The sequence below is a fragment of the Panicum hallii genome, chromosome 3, assembly GCF_002211085.1.
Source record: "Panicum hallii strain FIL2 chromosome 3, PHallii_v3.1, whole genome shotgun sequence".
Lineage (NCBI taxonomy): Eukaryota > Viridiplantae > Streptophyta > Magnoliopsida > Poales > Poaceae > Panicum > Panicum hallii.
The window spans coordinates 13,076,228-13,095,626 of record NC_038044.1 but is presented as its reverse complement, the minus strand read 5'-3'; the positions used below and the strand labels follow the sequence as shown (position 1 = coordinate 13,095,626).

Here is a 19,399-nt window from a genome sequence, read left to right as displayed (position 1 = left end):
ATACTCTAGAACAAAATAAAAGATTGGAGATAACAATATTCCCGAATAAAATAAAATATTCCAGAACAAAATAAAAAATTTTAAAATATTATTATCTCTAGCGAACATGTGTGATGATACAACGACTAGTTGCATGTGCGATGAATACACCGCGGGCCGATATTTGTTTTTCTTTCAGAATTGATAAATTATAGATCAGTCGATAGATTTTTTGAAGTAGGATCAATGGAGAATTACTTTTGAAGGAGAAATTTCGAAAATTGACGCATGTAAGCTTTCCTGCACAAAGAATGGTGGCCATTTTTCTTTCTGAATAATGATATAATGGTCATTTACAAATTGCAAAGCATATTTTCCTCCTCTTATCTATTTCCGCGCGGCGCCTCGCCGGTGTTCAGCTTTTCTAATCGGGAGAAGAGCACAGAGAGAGGAGGCGGAAGGGTGGCAGCGAAAATCGCGGTCGCGGCAACCGCCTCCCCAGTCCCCACGTTGGAGGCCGACGGGCTCCTCTGATTCTACAGCGACTCTAGTGCGGAAGAGGAGGGACAAATTGGTGGAGGAAGAACTCCATCGCTGCGTGTCATCCCAACCCGCCGCCGTTTAGCCGGAACTCCACATGGACGACACAGGTAACGGATATTCCCCTTTGGCTGCAAATTTGTGCGTCCTCAGTCCTCGAGTTGAGATGTTTGTCCTGGAAAATTATTTCTTCATTTGATTGCAATAGGCCTTTCTCCTATGTTCGTAGCTGTGTGCACTAAATCTTCTCGGTGGATTCTCTCCCTTTATTCTGAATACTTATGGGTACAGCGGCAGGGCTTTTGATCTGAGCGAAAATGCTGCGTACTGGAAGGGTTTTGGCGTCGAATAATAAAAAACTTCAGTTGTTGTCTGAAGTTCTGAATTTCCCTACCGCCAATGCTTGTGTGTTCATTTTTCTGTTAAGTTCTTTTTTGTAATCCTGATAAATTTGTTTGCTTGAGCGTTTATTTTTGGTGTAGTTGAATGTTCAGGAATTCAAGAGAGTGAGTTCATTTGATCTGACTGATCAATTATTGCAAGGTAATATTTTGCTAAGAAGTATCTTAAGACTATGGAACATATAATGGATAGATTCTCTCTCTCCTTAAAAAAATAGATTTGCTATAAAGTACTCAACTAGTAACAATTGGGGATTTCGGAACAATTTCACAAAGAATATAGAAGATACAAAAAGGAACAATATACTGTAAATAAAGGACCCGGCGAATGACTTTGATCAATCTTTCATGACTATTTGTTCTAACCAATGCCATCATACTAGAAAGTATGCTATGGCTTGATAAAATGACAAGGGTCCATAATCATGGTTTCATGGCCACCACTCCCCTTATAAAAGCACATTGCATGATGTTCTTGGTCAAATAAGAATGTAGCAAAGATTATAAATGGATATGTGAACCTGTGAAGTCATAAACAGGCTAATGGATATGTCATGCAATGGAACCTCCTCAGACAGATTCTTAGATCCAATTTGTCATTGCATTGCCTGTCTCACAGCTCAATGGTTTTAGAATTGCTTCCTTCCCCAGTAATAGGTTATCCTCAACCTCTGCATTTGTGAATTTTAGAGCTCTTTGAAACTTTCTGTGGACTAAAACTTCAACTTCTGATATGTAGAATGCGGTCACAGGGCGGTGATCAGAAAGCGTAAGCTCCGCCCTCTTGTAGGAAAGTAGCCTGGTTCCCTTCCCATATGAGAGAATGCGGTCACACCTACACAAGCAGGTGATAATGTTAATATGCTTATTGTTGTACACATATCACAATATCGATATCTGGAACGATTGAATGAACTGGAATGAATCTTATGCAAAGCATAAGGTGGAGCTCAGACGGGAGAGCATACCATGCAGGTGTTCTTCTCCCAGATTTTGAAGCATCACTTACATATTTTTTTGAATTAAACTCATATTTATATGTTGGGGCAAAGCTGATAGACCCTTCAATCCAACCGTCGAATGTGCATCCTTTCCCCAGTTCTCTTTTCAGCTGTCACAGAAGAAGCATGAGCTGGAAATTCTGTGGAAGTAATGAATGTACTAGGACATCAAATTTACCTGATCCTTCTCAAACAATCCATCCCAGTCCTGTTTGGAGATAAGTTTGTGTGTCATTTCATATGATAAGTTGAGGCGATAGTTGAGATCCCCTAACAATATAATCCTTCTGAAAATTTTAAGGGTGCATATGAATGAAAATCATGGAAATGGCTGATTCAGTGCAATATTAGAGCATAGCGAAATGTAACAAGACTGGGATTAACTCACTTACTCGTGGTCATGTATTCTTTGGGGCACGCCTACTCTACCAACTGGGTTAAACACTGTTTTTCTAAGAATTTTCTCAGCATTTGCATTTCTCTTTAGTTCGTCTCCAGTTTTCTCACCAGAGGTCAGGTGGCAACATACAAAGCAAAAATGAGTATCATGTATAGACATGCTGACTGATATTGATCCCTGAAGAATAGCCATGATGATTACACTGGTAAGCAGCTACTTATTATCATTTAAGGAAATAAAATATTTTAAAATGATAAGTTATCTCTTTTAATAAAAGGTCTAACTGTCCTTCACTATTCTTGAAAGTATGTTAGAACGAAAACATGCATTTTCTAAACTCGAGTTCTGAGGAGAAATATTTAAAATTGTCGTTGATTCTAAACAGTGTCAGCACCATGTAATTTGACAGGCAACTCTCTAAGTTCCCAAGTATGATACAATTGAAATATAGAGCTGCATGAGTAATAAAACAAAATATCATCAGAGTTGTCACTTGCCTTGTTACCTAGGAGTACATCTACAATTGATACTCTCAAATTCTGAATGTGCTTCTGCAGGCTTCTCCGAACCCATACCGAAAGAAATAGTCCTACCATTTGCCTGCTTATTAACTGTACATACTGCGGTCTTTTCCTTTTAACTCTATTATCAATATTAACATCACAGGCTAAATCCAATGGCTGAAGACAGCGAGCTGAAGTAGATGATTTTGAACTGTCCAGCAGATGAAGTTCCTCATCACTATCATTATTAGACTCACTAAGCAATTCACTATCCATTGCAATAACACAATCTGGTGGAATAAACCTTGCTGGTGGAGGAGAGTCACTATGGCATTTAAACTCTGATTTATCTGGGCACATCTTATTCAAAGTTTCATGGATTATATGCTCCCATACTGCAACTGGACGATTGTCTTCAGTACCAATCATATACCCGACACCTAGTGAAATAATTTCTTGAAATCTGAAAGATAGACAATGGTATTCATGGTAAATGGAACTCTTTATTATTAAGTTGCAGCAATACTACATCATCTCATGGCCAAACAGCACGTGGGCCTACCATATAGGGATAAGGGTTTGCTTATTTAGATACCTGTCACCTTAATATACTATTATACTTATCAAGCTGCATGCGATTGCTTAATAATTTCAAATATAGCAAGTTCCCAGTTCCTGTTTCGAATATAGTTAACAAATTTTCTTTTTTGAATAACAACAAGAGCACTGCTAATTCATTATTTAAGGAGAACTCAAGTCCGAATTACATAGTTAACAAGTTCCCTGTTCCTGTTTCCCAAACAGTTTTAGTAGTTTCCCAAGATCAAAAACCAGTACGCCAGATTTTGGTTCATTTGGCGCAAACCTGGTGCCGCATACCATTATCTTGAAAAAAATGAAAAAGAAAGGTTCAAACAATTGATTTTTTTCCCCTTAGAACTCAATTCCTGGTGTTGGCCCACCTGCCACCTGAAACGAAAGGTTTTTGGGCGAAAAATTACCCAATAACATAAATATCAGCTGGCTCATCTATATCCAACCATTCGTGAATATCCAAGTCACTGGGTGGACATTTGGTTCCAACATTCCATGTTCCTGCACAGATCCTGTACATTAAAAGATCAGTTTAGATGAAAGAACATCACTCCAAATTACAAGTAGCATGCTTTATTTGTTTGTTTCAGCGTAGTAGCAGTTAGTTTTGACTTTGTTACTATCTTTTCCGATATGTAATAATCACTGTATCCGGAGTAGATGAGAAGCAGGTGTACCATTTGCCGAAGAACTACGGAGGGAAGAAATACTGTCAAAAACATAACTGGACCCAACAAAACACAGAACCTGTGTACCTGAGCTCTCTAACGTCAATGTACTGAGCACGAAGGATCTCTGAATTCTGCCTTCTAAGTCTGCTAGGTGCAGCCATCGTCTGACCATCTGCGAGGCAAAGTAGATTGCATTAGCATACAGGGCGACAAGCCTCCCAGAACTTTAATCGAGCAGCCGAGGAGGTGTCTGTAGAATATTGTACAGTCGACTTGTGCTAGGGTGAAACTGAGTGAAACAAACCAAACAATGAATAGCATCCAAGTTCATGCTAATCTACTTGCAAACCAAACATCTTTCATGGCAATTTTATATCGTTTTGCTTCAGACAGGATCAAGCTTGAGTAAACGGACCACACCACACACTGAGAACAGCTTCCGCGCATATGAAAAAGATCGGAAGAGATGAGAAGAGGCGCAAGAAGAAACCTTGGTGGCCGGCCATGCGCGGCGTCCGTGGGCAACCTGGCGGAGCTGCCATGGCTAGCTGCCTCTGGGTGGTCTTGGCGAGGTTGGAGCAATGGCCGCGACAAGGAGATCAGGGAGGAGGAGGAGGACGCGTAATCGAGAAGACTGCAGTGGACACCAAAATAAACGACACGAGTAGTAGCTTTTATGAGCAAAGCTAGCTCGACTGGTTTATTAGTTATTGACGAGGAGATCTGGAGACTGGAGGTGGGGCTGGTGCATGCTCTGGATGACACCGGCCGGCTACCAAGCAAGCAACCGGGTCGGTCCATGGCGTTCTTGCATAATGCATTGTTAATCCACCTAGCTAAGCTAAGCACGCTTCCTAACGTTGCCCGTGTGCTCATATTGGTACGTGTTGTGGGGTAATATTGCCGGCATATTTTCTTTTGGTTGAATTATCGTCCAAATGCTGCCAATATGTGCTTTCTGCAGCTTATTATACTGCCAAAAATGTGCTATCACCTTATTGTCTTCACACATGGTAAACAACATTATCCAATCTGAATTTCAAGTTAAATTCCGCTGCTGTTTTCAGTGGAAGACTCTGCTGCATCTAACTACTCCCTCCGGTCAAATTTAAATGACGTTTCCTACAGCTAGTTTGGCTTGCTTTTGACTTCCTTTTTGCCGTCCAAGACGCCATGTATATAAAGATGACTGAAGGAGGTAGTAGTCAAGCAGCACGTGAAAGCATGAAAGGAACAGATTACGCGACAAATACCATGTCCATTGTTTCATATCCAAGGTTCAGGGTGTCCATCCTTGAGATTTGAGGATTTGGACCTAACATGTTATGTCGCAGGCCAAATTCAACAGGATACGCTACTGCCTTGTAGAAAATAAAACAGAGAGGATACATTTTTGTTTTTCCTTCAGCGAGGTCCATGCCTTGCAGCTAAGTTTACTCCTGGTATGGTCGGAAGACCTAATCGTTGCCTCGTGCTTGAAAATTTTTCAATTGGCAGTTGCTTGCCACGATGTGCTCAGTTAATGATGATGTTGCCGAGTTTGAAGATGGTGCAGAACTGATAATGGCATTTACAATGCTGCATTTAACATGATACTGCTAGATTAGAGCAGCCTGCCTCATGTGAACCACATTTTTATCATTGTGACAAAACCTGAATTTTTTTTTCACTTACTCGTCACCAGCCGGCACCTACCAGATCCATGACGGCTCTCTTGTGAAACCAGCGATCCAACCTCCCTGCTGTGTTCAGGTAAACAGGCCGCTCCATTTTTGGGTTCAAAAAACAAGCCGCAAACCGGCGGTTAATGTAGGCCAAGCAAACCATGTCAAGCGACTGCATAAATGACACAACGCGGTACGTGTGCTCATTGCCAAATGCAACGTGCGCAGGTCAGTAAAATGGGACACAGTGAGACGATGCGGCAAAATCCATCCGTCTCAAATTGGTGTTGGGTTTACGACCATTTGGTGCACGTTCTGTATGCCTGAGCAATCAGAGTTCTGATGTTCATGTGCATCTCTGACATGAAACACAAACAGAATGTAGGGGAAGAACCTCAGCCTCAGACAATTGCGGTACAAAAGAAGCATCCTAGATTATTTTGTTGTCAGTCAGGCCTCTTGCTTTCAAAGGAGAAGATAACCGGGGTAAAGAAAACAGTCGTAAATTATCCATGCTCAATCCTCATAGTGAACAGACTAATCAGATGCATCCGGAGCAGCCCCAGTGCTCTGCTGACCTTCCAAAGCCGCAAGTCGTTTTTCAAGGGCTTTGTAGCGAGCGTCGGTAGACTCTTGGAGACCTTTTACCTGAGGATATCAATTGTAAAGGTCAGATGCTTTCCTTCAACACAGCCAGAGTCATGCAGTACAGAGAGGAATTTAGCATAGGCAGAAAGCTTTTTCTGCGAGAACAGGATATGAAATATAGCAATAGAGAACTTAATATTACAGCTACGACAAAGATTGATCAGCCTGAGAGACTGATGCGATGTGAAAAGGTAACAGTATTTATGAATTTATGGGAAGCCTTAGGCAGAGAGGAATTTCACACATGCAGAAAAATTGTGCAGCTGGAGAAGCTTTTGAGCTACAGAGTACAGATAAGAAACCTCAACCGTAATGCCAAGGTAACTGCCACTGCTTGTTCAAAACTATAAAACATATGGCAGGATCCTCTAATTACACATATTTGAACAATTTCCCTGGTATTCTCTACACAATTATACTCATTTTTATGAGTTCAACACATTTTTGTTGATGCTTACTGAGGTATCTGGTTTTGAGCATCAGAAACTGAGTTTCTGAAGTCCGCAAAAATTTCCCAGTTTTCTCTGCATAACTCCACTCATTTCTTTGAGTTATCACATTGCCATGAATGAATCAGGTTCTGAGCCTCAGAAACAGGGTAAGTTCGGAAGTTCACAGAAAGTTCATTCTTCTGTATGAATTTATGGGAAGCCTTAGGCAGAAAAATTGTGCAACTGGAGAAGGATTTGAGCTACAGAGTACAGATCTAGAAACCTCAATAGTAATGTCAAGATAACTGCCACTGCTTATGCAAAACTATAAACCATATGGCAGGTTCCTCTAATCGCAAATAGTTGAACAATTTCCCTAGTCTTCTCTACATAATTCCACTCATTTTTATGAGTTCACACATTTTATTGATACTTACTGAATGTATCTGGTTTTGATCATCAGAAACAGAGTAAAAAATTTCCCAGTTTTCTCTGCATAACTCCACTCCACTCATTTCTTTGAGTTATCACATTGCCATGAACGAATCACGTTTTGAGCCTCAGAAACAGGGTAAGTTCTGAAGTTCACAAAAAATCATACTTCTGTATTATGCTCACTCTAAAGGGAAAAAAACAATTTTGCAAAATACATACAGGAACATATGGATGAAAATCATGAAATGAAAACCAACATATGCTGCATTGATGAATGTCAATGCCTAAGTATGCTCAAGTCACATGTAGGAAACAGGTTTTGATTCAGCTCTAATCCTGCCACACAATTGAATTTTAATGTAAATGTTAGCTCAAAATTCACAATTACTTCCATAGTTCCACTTGTTTAGAACACTAATACATGAACATCCTGTGTTGGCAAGGGACTGCAAACACATTATTTTAAGTCACAAAATGAACATACAATTCAGTAAGGACTGTGGTTGTAAAATAGTTCTGTACCAAAACATATTCATTCATCCAGATCCAGAATCTAATGGTAAAGAGCCAGATAATACTCCTACTTGGGTATTTGAACAAGTCCATAGGCACTTCCAGAAGCAATTACTGGTATGAACAATATGTTCCAATCTCCCAGCATAGTGCATAGCAAGACACGATTTAACACAAACTGTGAGACATTAAGGAACTGACAAGAAAATAACTTCAATTTGACACTCTACATCATATCTTGCAGTGCTGGAACTGCAACCGTGGATTTCATAAGGGCATTGCTAGTTGCATTTTGTAGATGTTGTAAAGTGTGTAAATCAAACAAATCAATACAGGAAAGACTTCAATTGAAAGTGACAAGTCCATGGCAATCCCATATATACCCCCAAATAGTCAGGAAACGATAAAGTTGAGGCCCTACGTGCAAGCATCTGATATCTCAACGAATCAATTATGCCAACCCCTTTACACTGATATGATAAGCTCACAAGAGCACATGATCTACATAGAAATGCTATCCCCAACCTTGCATCAAACAATCAACACTGGCATTCTCGGCAAAAGAACAATATGGAGGACGCTCCTTGAGTCATCAACCAAGACGCACAAGACATGCCGGCTTGGGCACTCCACAACGAGGGTCAACGAGGGTTTACCACTATCGCCGAGGGCACCAATAGCGATACGCGCGCAATAATCTAAGATCCGAGCAGAAAGGGGTGGGCTGGCATACCTTGAGGGCCATGGAGTCGTGGGCGAGCCTGTAGTCCTTGTAGAGGAAGTAGCCCCCGCCCGCCGCGGCGGCCGTCGCGCCGGCGAAGAAGGAGGCCAGCCTCACCCGCAGCATGAACCCCATCCGCCTCCGGCCCTAGCAACCTTCGGCTCCTCTTTGCTGGCCTTCTCGCTCGGCTCCCTTCCTTCCGCCGCTCGGGGATGCGAATGCGAAGGATTCGGGCTTGTGCCTCCTGCGGCCTGCGGGGGTCCTCCTCGACCTAGACGGCAAGTCTTTGGGTGGCCTGCTGCCGGGTCCCACATGTCAGTGACGTTGTGTGTGGTACAGTTCTTTCTACAATTGTGTTCGCCTCAAATTTGAAATAAAAAAAAGGAGAAATTGCATTTTGTAATTCCAAGAAGCAGGAATTTGTATGCGTGATGCGTCTACAATGGTTATAGTCTGCAATTATACTGAACTGAGGGAAGTCAGGGAAGAACAAAAAATATGGGTAAAGTTTAAGCAATTTGGGATCTGACATGGCCATTTTCCACCTCATTGAAAATCATGGTTGATCACATATCTATCGATGAGCCGTAACAAGGGATTCTTCTATGATCGTAGGAGAAATAAATACAACGTTTTGTTTGCAAAAAAAATATAAGCGAAAAAGGTCTATCCGGGCCTGATGGGCCCATCAAAGAGCCCACCATTTCGGGGGCCGTCAGTAGCGAATTGGAGAAACCGACGGAAATATCCAGTTCGCCGTGACCGCGCCAAGTGCCGCCGACGCGGCGCGAGGGGATGAGATAAAACCGCGCGACGGCCGCCCACGAGCTAGCTCGTTCGCTCGCCCGCCCGCTTCGCCATGCCGCTCCCCTCCCTCCTCTCCCTCCTCCCCGCTGTGTCCATCTCACCTCGAGCTCGAAGACGCCAAGCCAAGCACCACAGGGCCCCCACCGCGAGCCACCTCCTCTGCTCCCGACGAGCAGCGGCCCCATCACCGCCCCAAGTCCACGCCTCGTCCTATTCCTCAGCCGACGGCGGCGGAGGCAGAAGTGGAGGCGACGAGCTCCACCTCCTCGAGAAGCCGTCCCCCTCCGTCGCGGAGGATGCCGAGGAGGAGCCCGAGCCCGTTCCTGTGCTGTCCACGGAGGAAGCGCTCGCGCCTTTCCTCAAGTTCTTCCAGGTGAAGAGCACTGACCCCGACGCGGAAGCAGACGCCGCCGCAGGGGGGCGCGCGGAGAGCGACGCGGCGGATGAGGCGGCGAGGACCTCTGGAGTGTCCGCCGGCGGGCGTGGGATCAGGTACTACGACCCCAAGCCAGGGGACTTCGTCGCCGGCGTCGTGGTGCGAAACGACTGTAGGACCCTCGACGTGGATATCGGAGCTGGGGGCGAACCGGCGTTGATGCTGACCAAGGAGGCGGTGCCGGTGCCCGGAGAGGAGTTCGGGTACGTGGCGTGCGACATCGGGTCAGAGCGTGCGGCTGAGTTCGCCATCGAAGGGAGAGTGGGCGTCGTGGTCAGGCAGGTCGGCGCGGGAGAGGAGGATGGGGAATTGACGAGCGGCAGGAATGGGAAGGAGAAACGCGCGGCAGTGATGGGCGTTGGCACGATCGTGTTCGCTGAAGTCCTCGGTCGAACACTTGGTGGGCGGCCGCTGCTGTCCGTACGCAGGCTGTTCCGGCGCGTCGCGTGGCACAGAGCGAGGCAGGTCCTCTATGCCGATCCTTTCTTTTGTTGTTGGAAATCCTTGGAGTGATCTCTTACATATAATTTGGTTGTTCATTATTTGTTGGGTTTTTATGCACCGCCAAGTAGATGTGGAACATGATCGAATAGAAACTAGTTCAAAGCTCAAACAAACTGTTACATATGAGTAGGTCTGGAACTCATAATCAGTTGACCATCTTGCTGGTAACACCTACAAACCTACTAAACTAATTTCTTGTTCTCAGACCTCGAGCTGTTAGAGCATGGTGGATAGTTGATATATAGTTGAAAACAAATTCTATCTTAAGTTCTTAGGATGGTGTTAATCAAACGTATTTGGTGTTAAAGTGTGCTGTAGAAAAAAAAAGTGGCACAATCTACATTCAAGGCCGCTGGACTTGTCCTCAAAACGTTTTCTATGCAAATATTTATCTTTCATCATGACCTGTTTTGGTGACAAGACATAGTTGTCTTATTAGCTATGTAATGCTACTGCTGAGTGCTCTATGAGAAAGTTTGATCTTGTTTTGTAATAATGTTTGCCTGTGATGTCCAGATAAAACAGCTAAATGTACCCATCAAGGTCAAAATTTATGAGTGGAATGCTGGTGGCTTGCTGTCTAGAATCGAGGTAAGAGTTTACAGTATTACTCCATAAAACACTTAGTTCACTTTTGTAATTTATGGCTAAAGTGCATTTCCCTTCTCAGGGCCTTCGGGCATTCCTCCCTAAGCCTGAGATGATGACTAGACCAAGAAATTTCACAGATCTAAAGAATAAAGTAAGTGCTGCATCATTTGTATTCCGTAATATATTTTTTGCATCTCATATAGACAAAACTGAGTCTTGTCTGGCTTCAGTATGCTGTTTCACACTTGGTGTCAGCACGATTGATGGTTTCAAATTCACCTTTTGGGCATGAATTTGATACGTGAGCTACTGAGTTAAAAAATTTGCGTACACAGGTTGGTCAAGAAATGCATGTCTGCATTACAAGGATTGACGAAGCAAATAACGAATTGATAATTAGTGAAAAAGAAGCATGGGTAAGTTAACTACATTGACCTCTGCTACCTGTTATAAAGCATAGACCACATATTTTAATACTTTGTCTTACTCTTTTTCTTTTGCCGTATGTTGTATACTTGTTTTAACAACTTATCTGGTTGCTTTTAAGCAATGTTTATGCAAGAAACTTTTCTATTTGTTTACCTTTTGATACAGTTGTTTCCTGAGTACTCTCCAAAGTACCTTCGTCATTTGGCAATACTTTTGTCAATTGTCACACTCTAATTTATGAGTGAATTCCTGAATTTCTCTTACTCTTCCCCTTTAAAAAAATTGCTTACTTGTTTAGGCGGTGACATACCTTAGAGAAGGGACGCTCTTGCAAGGGACAGTCCGCAAGTTATTTGCATATGGTGCGCAAATTAGGATTGGCGAGACTAACAGAGGGTAACATCTCAAGACCCTAACCTGTGTTTTCACAAATGCCATTTGTTCCTGTTCTGCTCGACCTAAATGAATTTTCAGAATGATTTCATACTCTTTCCTAACCATTACATTATTTCAGTATCACTGAAATTTCATTTCTAGCAGTATTTTTTCCTCTAATCAGCATGATCTAATCCTATGCACCTCGAGTTCAAATTATTTTAATCATGTGTGTGTGTGTTTTGTAGGCTTACTCCTTAATATATACAAAATCATTTATAAGCAACCACAATGTGCATTTGATTTTTACAGTATATCTTTATATGAGTAGTTTACATAATGCAAGTAGTGTTCTTGGACTGGATTATTTGAACAAAGCCATGACTTTTAAAATAAGATTTGCTAATCTGCCTTCACATTGATGCCTTTCATTACGTATCTCAAGATATGCCTAGATGGCTGAGCTAGCTCCTCCTTCTAATGATTGCGAAAATGGTCGGTGCTCTTCCCAACTGCTCCAATAAACATTTGTACCTACACCTGTTTCCGTCAAGGAACGCTAGCAAGGGATCCTATGTCAATCTTTGACTTAGATTCAGAGCAATGGTGCTGTGCTTCAGCTAAGAGTCCATTCCCTTATTATACAGGCACCATCTTTCCATGTTTCTGTGTTTTCAATAAGTCCTTGTTAATTTTAGTCATTTTTAGTTGTAATTTGCTATTCATGTGTCTTTGTCATATCAAAAGTTCAAAACTGACAACACAACTTCTTCTGATACCTGGATCATGAACCATTTTGCATCTTTGGTTATTACTACTTGGCAAGCATGTAAACATTTTGTATCCAAGATTCATAAGTTTGTAATGTTTTGCAGTGGCTTACTGCACATGTCGAACATAACAAATGGCCAGCTGAGATCTGTTGCTGATGTGCTAAAAGTGGGCGAGACAGTGAAAGCTCTTGTCATTAAATCGGCATCTCCAGAAAGAATTGCCCTCAGGTATAACATAGCAAATTTGCAGTGACTGTGGAGCATACTGCTGCTCTAATGCCCTGTAAGATTTGTTCTGTCTGCTGTTCGGTGAGTTTCTGCTATGCATGACTACATGTTTATGGCTTTATGCAGCACAAAGGACCTTGAGAGCGAACCTGGATTGTTTATCACTAACAAAGAGGTGAAACCATGTGGCACACTATTTTCTTTTTAAGTGGAATGATTACTTCAGTTGTATGTTCATTTGAGTGCTCACATTTTCTCTATTCTGGAGGCAGAAGGTGTTTTCTGAGGCTGAAGAGATGGCGCAAAGATACCGGGAGCAAATTGCAGAGCCCCCTCGACCGGCTGAGGCAGAAGGCTCCTGCAACGATGCTGTTCCTTTCGACGACGAGGCCCAATCCTATGCTAACTGGAAGTGGTTGAAATTTTAAGTCAGATGAAGTAGCAAACCGCAAATCTAATTCTGAATTCTGATTGCCGTACAGGCGTTGTGTAAAAATTTTGGTCAATTCAATATTCAATTTCATGCTTACAAATGTCACGAACTCACGAGCTCTAAAAGCAGCTCCGCCGCCTCGGCCAGTGCTGTCAGCAACCATGGCCTTCCCAGTTCCCACGTCCACTGTTGCCGGCTGCGCCTGGGCGGTGCGCAAGAGGCGACGCCCGGGTTGTTTCTGTTGCTCCGTGCGCGCGTCGCGTGCGGAGGTGGCCCCGCGCCACCGTTCCCGGAGACGAAACCACCACGTCCGCAGCCCGAAGCTTTTCTGCCCCGCGGCGGCGGCCGCAGCAACCGGCGGAGCACGGGCGCGGGCTCACTGCCGCGCTCGGCAAGGCAGATAAATTTGGGATGGCGGGAGGCAGGCTTCCCAAGATTTTGTCCGGGGAGCATCTCCGATCTCGTATCGGCCCCTGCGGGAGCTCGCCGGAGCTCCGCCGCCGTATCAGATTTTTTACATTTAGACCATCCAATGTTTTCACTCAGACCTTATTTGAATCGCAATTAATAATTACGATCCAAAATAGAGGTCTAAATATAAAATGTTATCAGATATTTTCATTTAAACTCCTAGTTTGGATCGCAAATATTAATCGCGATCCAAACCAGAGGTCTAAATATAAAATTATAAAATGCTATCCGGGTTTTTTCATTTTGACGCCTGTGTTTAACAGATAAGCCCGCGTGGCTCGTGTGCGTGGACAGAGATGGTTTTAGCGCGGTCTCTCTCCACCCGGCTCCCGATGCCCGCCCGTTCGCCGGCCCTCCGCCGTCGCTTGGCACGCGCGTGGCCGTGGGGCAGCAGCCGTTCGGAGCTGGGGCAGTGTGGCGCTCCGTCGCCATCTGCACATCGCCCGTTGCTCTCTCTCTCTCGCTCTCTCTCTCTCTCTCTCTCTCTCTCTCTCTCTCTCTCTCTCCGGTCATCCGTCCGCTCGCCCCTGGCCGCTGGCTCGGTCGTCGAGCAGATCCGTTCGGCGCTGCGAGCGCACCTCCGTCGCCGTCGTCGGTGGATGTCTGGAGGAAGACGAGGAGCCTGGTTGTAGACAGGCGCGCGGGGCTGGCTGTTCCCAGCCAATTAGGCCCATCTGTGGTTCCGAGCCAATTAGGCCCATCTGAGTCCGCTGCTCTTCTTTTTCATCCTCTTTTTCTCCTTTTCGGGTCACACTGCCTTCATAATTCATTGATCCTGTCGTGTGACCACTGGCAGGTGAGCAGTTGCCTCCTTGCCGACGGAGGGGAGCAGAAATCCGTTCATTCCTGTCCCGGACGAACACGACCTTCGCATGCTCCGTGACCGTGTCAAAAGCGTTTGACGCGCACTGCTCACCGTCTTCGTCTTGGCCAAGATTCCTCCTCTCCTCCCCATCTACGAACACGGACTTGTTATGCTAGGGCGGTAGCCTTTTTCTAATCCTATTCTCACCCACCAGCATCCTGATTTCGTCTGAACAGTTGAGGACAGCAGCATCGTCGTCGTGCGGTTGAAGTTTGGGAACGTGTCGCACCGAGGAGAACACAGGCCCCCGGCCTTTTTTTCCGCTGGAATTCGCCATCGCAGGTGCACAACCACGTACCCGATATCTATCGTGTCAACGTAAACTGGGGTTTGGTTTGGATCTACCCTTTATGCGCCCCTGCCCGTGAGCGAAAACGACGGCTCAACTGGCAACTCCAAGCAGGTAGCATCGATCACCGAGCATGCAGGACTTGGCTGGACAATTCACACATAGTTAAGAGAATAAATTTTGGTTGAACAAGTGTGCCTTTTTCATCGGGGAACCGTAAATAAAGCCCCCAACCACTTCATATGCAGATAGGGGCGGAGGTGGTACAGCCCAACGTCATGGGCCGACTATGCAGATTGGACTGGACCTTTGTACTACACCTTCGTACTACAGTACACAACACAGTAGTGTGGAAGAAACGGGCTGACGACTAGGCCATGGCTCTAGTGGCCCTAGCTTTTCCTCCGCCACTCTTCAGATCAGTTAAACAATCATGCAACCACTCGAATCTTTGTGGCCTAGCTTTGCAAAGCTGAAAACGAGGCTCCAACTCGTCGCGCGTTGCGGCTTTGCCGGATGCCTGGCTCTCTTGCACAGAGAGAGAGAGAGAGAGTAGCAGAACTCTAGCATTTCTTTTGAACGCAAAGCAGAACTCTAGCAATGGTAGGCACACACGGATTCACGGAAGCTTTCAGCTCTTCTCCCTGACGACCTGTTTAGCATAGCTTCAGTTTTTTCTAAAATAGTACCTGAAGCAGTTTATCTGGTAAAGCTGAAGCTATTTTTAAAATCATTTGGCGAAAAGTGGGCCTGCAGGAAAAGCTACGATTTCTGGCTTCTCCTCTCTAGTATAAGCTGAAAATAACTTCACTAGGTGTTTCACCAGGTGCTTAATGGATGAAACCACGGAAAAATATCTCTTTAGCACAGCTTCATATAAAATTTTTTTAAGCTCCTCGCGAAGCAGTGCCAAAGGTTTCGAAATCCGCAAGAATTAGTTACCGCCAGCGACTGGACAACCAGCCGGGGTTGGTACAGTCCGGATCAAGAACCGGGATGCAGGAAAATTTGCTTTAGGCAACTACTCCTATAATTGTTCTTCAATTCCTTGTGTGATCCAAACGTACAGGTGCCCCTCACTTTTAGGTCGCCGGTCCGCTTTTCCTTTCACGCTGGGCCAGCTAGCCCCGCGTCTTGATTTATTTGCCTTTTGCGATTGACCTTCTTTCGCACATGATTCCCCGAACGGTTGCCGTCAAACTGACAAGCAGGTGGATGGATCTCGTGAAGCCCAGACGAATGTATAGCTGAAGGCATCCATCAACTTCTGGCTGAACTCGAGATGGGCGTCTGATGGGGGATGTCCTGGTCGTCGTTTACTGCGCAGGAAACAAGGTTGACATGACAGCGCCAGGTGAGCGAACGTGACCTGAAGCTGTGTGTGATCTCGCTCGTGCCGTCGTGCGGCCGGCCGGGTGCCGGTTGGAACAGGAATCTCTGGGAGCGGGAGCACGCCGGGAGGGGAGGGGATCGGAGGACGGCGTGCAGCCCGCTCCATGAGGCTGTGGCGTGCCGATCGCCATCATAGCCCGGCGCGCCGGGGGACGCAGCAAGAGAAAAGGGGGTGCGGTTGCCTTGCCCCTGGGCCTGGCCCCTGGGGCGCCGTGCCCCCGCGGGGCCGACCGGCTGCCGGCAGCACGGCGACCGGCGAGGCCGCGCGCGGCACGCCGCACGCGCGTGACGTCGGCTGGCTCGTTCCGGCGCGTGCCTCACCGGCCGGATCGCCACCCTCCCCCGGCCCCTGCCGTGGGCGCGGCCGACGCATGCGGGCATGCGACAGCTTCCCCGCCCGCTCGACCAAAACCATGCGAGTTCCGTGGGCCGCTGTCCTCGTCGCGTGGCCGCTTCAACTCGGAAAGCTATCATGCGTACGGTACCGGTCACACCACGATTCACGTTTCACAGATCAATATGGATGTGGATTCGAAGACTCGGTCCTAAAGTATAAGCATGGCTAGTGTACACTATGATGAATGTTCTAAATCTTATAAGGGTTTTCTTACGAGGGTATGTTTGAATCCGGATCTTATCAGATGTTTTTATACCGATTAGAAATATTAAATATAAATTAATTATAAAATTTTATATAAATTAAGGCTAATTCATGAGAATTAAGCATAATTAATCCAATCATGAGCACATATTTACTATAGCACAGCATGGTCAAATCATAGACTAATTAGGTTTAATGGATTCGTCTCGTGAATTAACCTCCATATGTGTAATTAGTTTTATAATTAATTTATATTTAGTTTTTTTAATTAGTGTCCAAACATCCGATGTGATAGGGACTAAAATTTAGTGAGGGTGATTCAAACGGATAATAATTTTTTGTTGAACTGGAGGTTTTTTATTTAAAATAGAAACTAGAAATGTTTATATCTTAGAATTGAGTACTAGCTAGGTAGATAGTAGTAACTCTTTTAGAGCTCAACTAGGTAGTAAGTTGCATGTCATCGCAAGGACCGCCGTTGACCGTGCCATGAGCGCATGAGCCAAAGCTAGCTGCCTCACCGGAGAACCTTGGGGTCATGGAGCTCAACGATGTGGCTTCATGGGTAAAAAGACTAAAAAAAAAGCAGGTCTCTTCTCTATCGATGCTAACTCCGTACCTAAACGATGATGATAGTAACGTTAGAACTTTAGTAAAATCTAAAGCAGTTGCTAACATAATCACACGTCGCGGTTGGCCACCACCAAATCGTGAGCGAAACATCGTCGGCACCTCCCATCCGAGGAGCGGAGTTCAACGGATGCGATGCAGGCATGTGTGGCGCAGGTTGTGCTTGGTTGTTGAGTTTGATGACCCCGGCCTGCAGCTAGCTAGCCTCGCCACTACGCTAATCCTATGTGTGATAATAGCTGGGCAAGCATCTAACCTCTCTTGCCATTACAATTAGAGCATTTTCAACAAATTACTCATTTATTTTTTAATACCAAAATTGGTAATTAATATTTTAGTGATTGAAGATACTCAGAAGATTATGAATCCAATTCCTATTAGTTAAAAGTTTTTGGTAATCAACATAATATACCTCCCTCCCATCTAAATGAGAGGTATTCATCGCTCTGCTCTATATTTGGTGATTGGATTTTAATAGTATACTACAGTAACTATTATTAAAAATATAAAAATAGTGATTAATAATAGAGACCGTGTATTTTTGGGTACAAGGTATGAGTATTTTTTTTATTGCAGCGGCTTAACATCGGATGTGTTTGTTGCCCACGGGTAAAACAAATCGGAGCTGGGATTGCGGTGTTGCACGACGGGGACGCGATCGGTCGACGGGATGTGATCTATCGCCACGGACATGTGGGCCATGTGGCCCAGGTCAGAGCTCGGAAAGACATGCTCGCAGACGTACGGGTGGTTGGCGGGTCGGCCGTCGCCTGACCTCACCGGCTCTGAGTACCGGAACAATGCTTTAATCTGCTTCATGGTGATCGCTATTTCCGTTTGGGCCGCTAATCAACGTACTAGGAGATGATACTGTTGAGAGCTGGTGGCTTGTTGTTTGGTTTGATTAGCTTATTACTGATCGCAAGACAATGCAGTTCGTGTCTCATACTATGGAAGTGCTCATGCGTGGTTAGAGATGATATAGGGTCGTGGTTTCAGTGCTTTCTTAATAATTCAATTTAATTCTTATATATTTTTAGTTTAAAATTGAATAAAATTAGAGTCTGGACTTTAAAGTCCGACCCTTAGATTATCCAGAATAAAATTTAAGACTTTTTGCCATCCCTTTATATATAGTTAGTGCCTACTCTTACCAAAGCTAAGTTTAGTCAACCCGTGGCTGCCGAGTAAAATTTGGTCTACAAAAATCGAAGTCACGCTTGTGGTAAAAGTATATAGCAAGAAAATACACCTTTTAGCATATGAGACATGTGAGATGTGTTTAAGAAATTGTGGCAAGTTTCAATTGTGAAAGTGAACCAAACACTAGACTAAGAAGTTGTGACATGTCTAACATGGCGATGTCGGCAAAAAGTTAACAGGCCATAAACTAGAGCCTATGGTAGAAGCCGGCTGGGAGTCATTTTTTGAACTGTGCGTGGTAGAGGAATGATGATCATCATATAGGCCAGAGGCATCAAGGGCAAAATGGGCATGATTAAAATGGCCACGCGCCCCCTGCCCAGCCCAGCGCAGCCCCTACCCCACCCCCCCCCCCCCCCACCCCAACTGCACTCCAGCAAAAGCCTCGAACTATTTTTTATCCCAAACACAAGCAAAACAAGCGGTTTAAGCGTTAATCACCGCACATGCTGTGGGGCCCGCTGATCTCTCGTGCACCAGTATTATCTGGCCCTCACAGGCAACGGTTCGTGGACACAGAAGATGCAAACAGACACTGACATTACGGCCCACCGCGCCGCGAGGACCCGTCCAAGAGCCGGGTAGGGACGGGTCAACAGCTAGCCGGTAAGAAAAGACGAGGCCCTGCTAACCCCGTTCCTCCCGGGAAAAAAAGGTTTTCACGGCTATACAGCTGGACGGGACGCGAAATATCTCGAGGAAATGCCATGTGGGCCCGGTACAGCCGGATGAAAAAGGACGGAACCCCCTCGACCATTTCTATTTCCGTATTTCCGTATTATACGGTTAGTGAAAGGTGCGAGAACCGAAAAATTTACCGAAATATATATTATTTAATCACCGTTCACCTTGCGTGGATATACATTGACAC

At 44.9% G+C, this 19,399-nt stretch overlaps 3 protein-coding genes across 3 annotated transcripts; 1 reads left to right on the top strand and 2 right to left on the bottom strand.

Moving 5' to 3' along the window:
- Positions 1–1,249: 1,249 nt before the first annotated feature.
- Positions 1,250–4,973, bottom strand: LOC112885231 (type I inositol polyphosphate 5-phosphatase 1-like). The gene is made up of 8 exons (XM_025950877.1): positions 4,580–4,973; positions 4,174–4,261; positions 3,826–3,930; positions 2,705–3,287; positions 2,314–2,534; positions 2,100–2,208; positions 1,889–2,031; positions 1,250–1,755 (listed from the first exon to the last, which is right to left on the bottom strand). Exons 1-8 carry the CDS (start codon positions 4,629–4,631, stop codon positions 1,503–1,505), a joined length of 1,554 nt encoding a protein of 517 aa, XP_025806662.1. The 5' UTR covers positions 4,632–4,973; the 3' UTR covers positions 1,250–1,502.
- A 1,028-nt stretch (positions 4,974–6,001) lies between these two features.
- Positions 6,002–8,774, bottom strand: LOC112887451. Its single transcript, XM_025953625.1, has 2 exons — positions 8,514–8,774; positions 6,002–6,401 (listed from the first exon to the last, which is right to left on the bottom strand). Exons 1-2 carry the CDS (start codon positions 8,634–8,636, stop codon positions 6,291–6,293), a joined length of 234 nt encoding a protein of 77 aa, XP_025809410.1. The 5' UTR covers positions 8,637–8,774; the 3' UTR covers positions 6,002–6,290.
- Positions 8,775–9,293: 519 nt separating this feature from the next.
- On the top strand, positions 9,294–13,177 carry LOC112887523. Its single transcript, XM_025953712.1, has 8 exons — positions 9,294–10,209; positions 10,765–10,839; positions 10,919–10,990; positions 11,175–11,255; positions 11,567–11,664; positions 12,519–12,644; positions 12,771–12,819; positions 12,917–13,177. The coding sequence occupies exons 1-8, from the start codon at positions 9,361–9,363 to the stop codon at positions 13,070–13,072; spliced, it is 1,506 nt and encodes a 501-aa protein (XP_025809497.1). The 5' UTR covers positions 9,294–9,360; the 3' UTR covers positions 13,073–13,177.
- Positions 13,178–19,399: the final 6,222 nt, after the last annotated feature.

Bases quoted from the DNA above. Each gene is read 5' to 3' on its own strand.
- LOC112885231 (XM_025950877.1), bottom strand. From the start codon at position 4,631: ATGGCAGCTCCGCCAGGTTGCCCACGGACGCCGCGCATGGCCGGCCAC. The intron at 2,535-2,704 runs GTTTAGAATCAA...GATAATAAGTAG, and splicing joins AATTACATGGTGCTGACACT to CTGCTTACCAGTGTAATCAT. The intron at 2,032-2,099 runs GTAAATTTGATG...CTTCTGTGACAG, and splicing joins GATTGTTTGAGAAGGATCAG to CTGAAAAGAGAACTGGGGAA.
- LOC112887451 (XM_025953625.1), bottom strand. From the start codon at position 8,636: ATGGGGTTCATGCTGCGGGTGAGGCTGGCCTCCTTCTTCGCCGGCGCG. The intron at 6,402-8,513 runs GTATGCCAGCCC...TGATATCCTCAG, and splicing joins ACGACTCCATGGCCCTCAAG to GTAAAAGGTCTCCAAGAGTC.
- LOC112887523 (XM_025953712.1), top strand. From the start codon at position 9,361: ATGCCGCTCCCCTCCCTCCTCTCCCTCCTCCCCGCTGTGTCCATCTCA. The intron at 10,210-10,764 runs GTCCTCTATGCC...TGTGATGTCCAG, and splicing joins CGTGGCACAGAGCGAGGCAG to ATAAAACAGCTAAATGTACC. The intron at 10,840-10,918 runs GTAAGAGTTTAC...TTCCCTTCTCAG, and splicing joins GCTTGCTGTCTAGAATCGAG to GGCCTTCGGGCATTCCTCCC.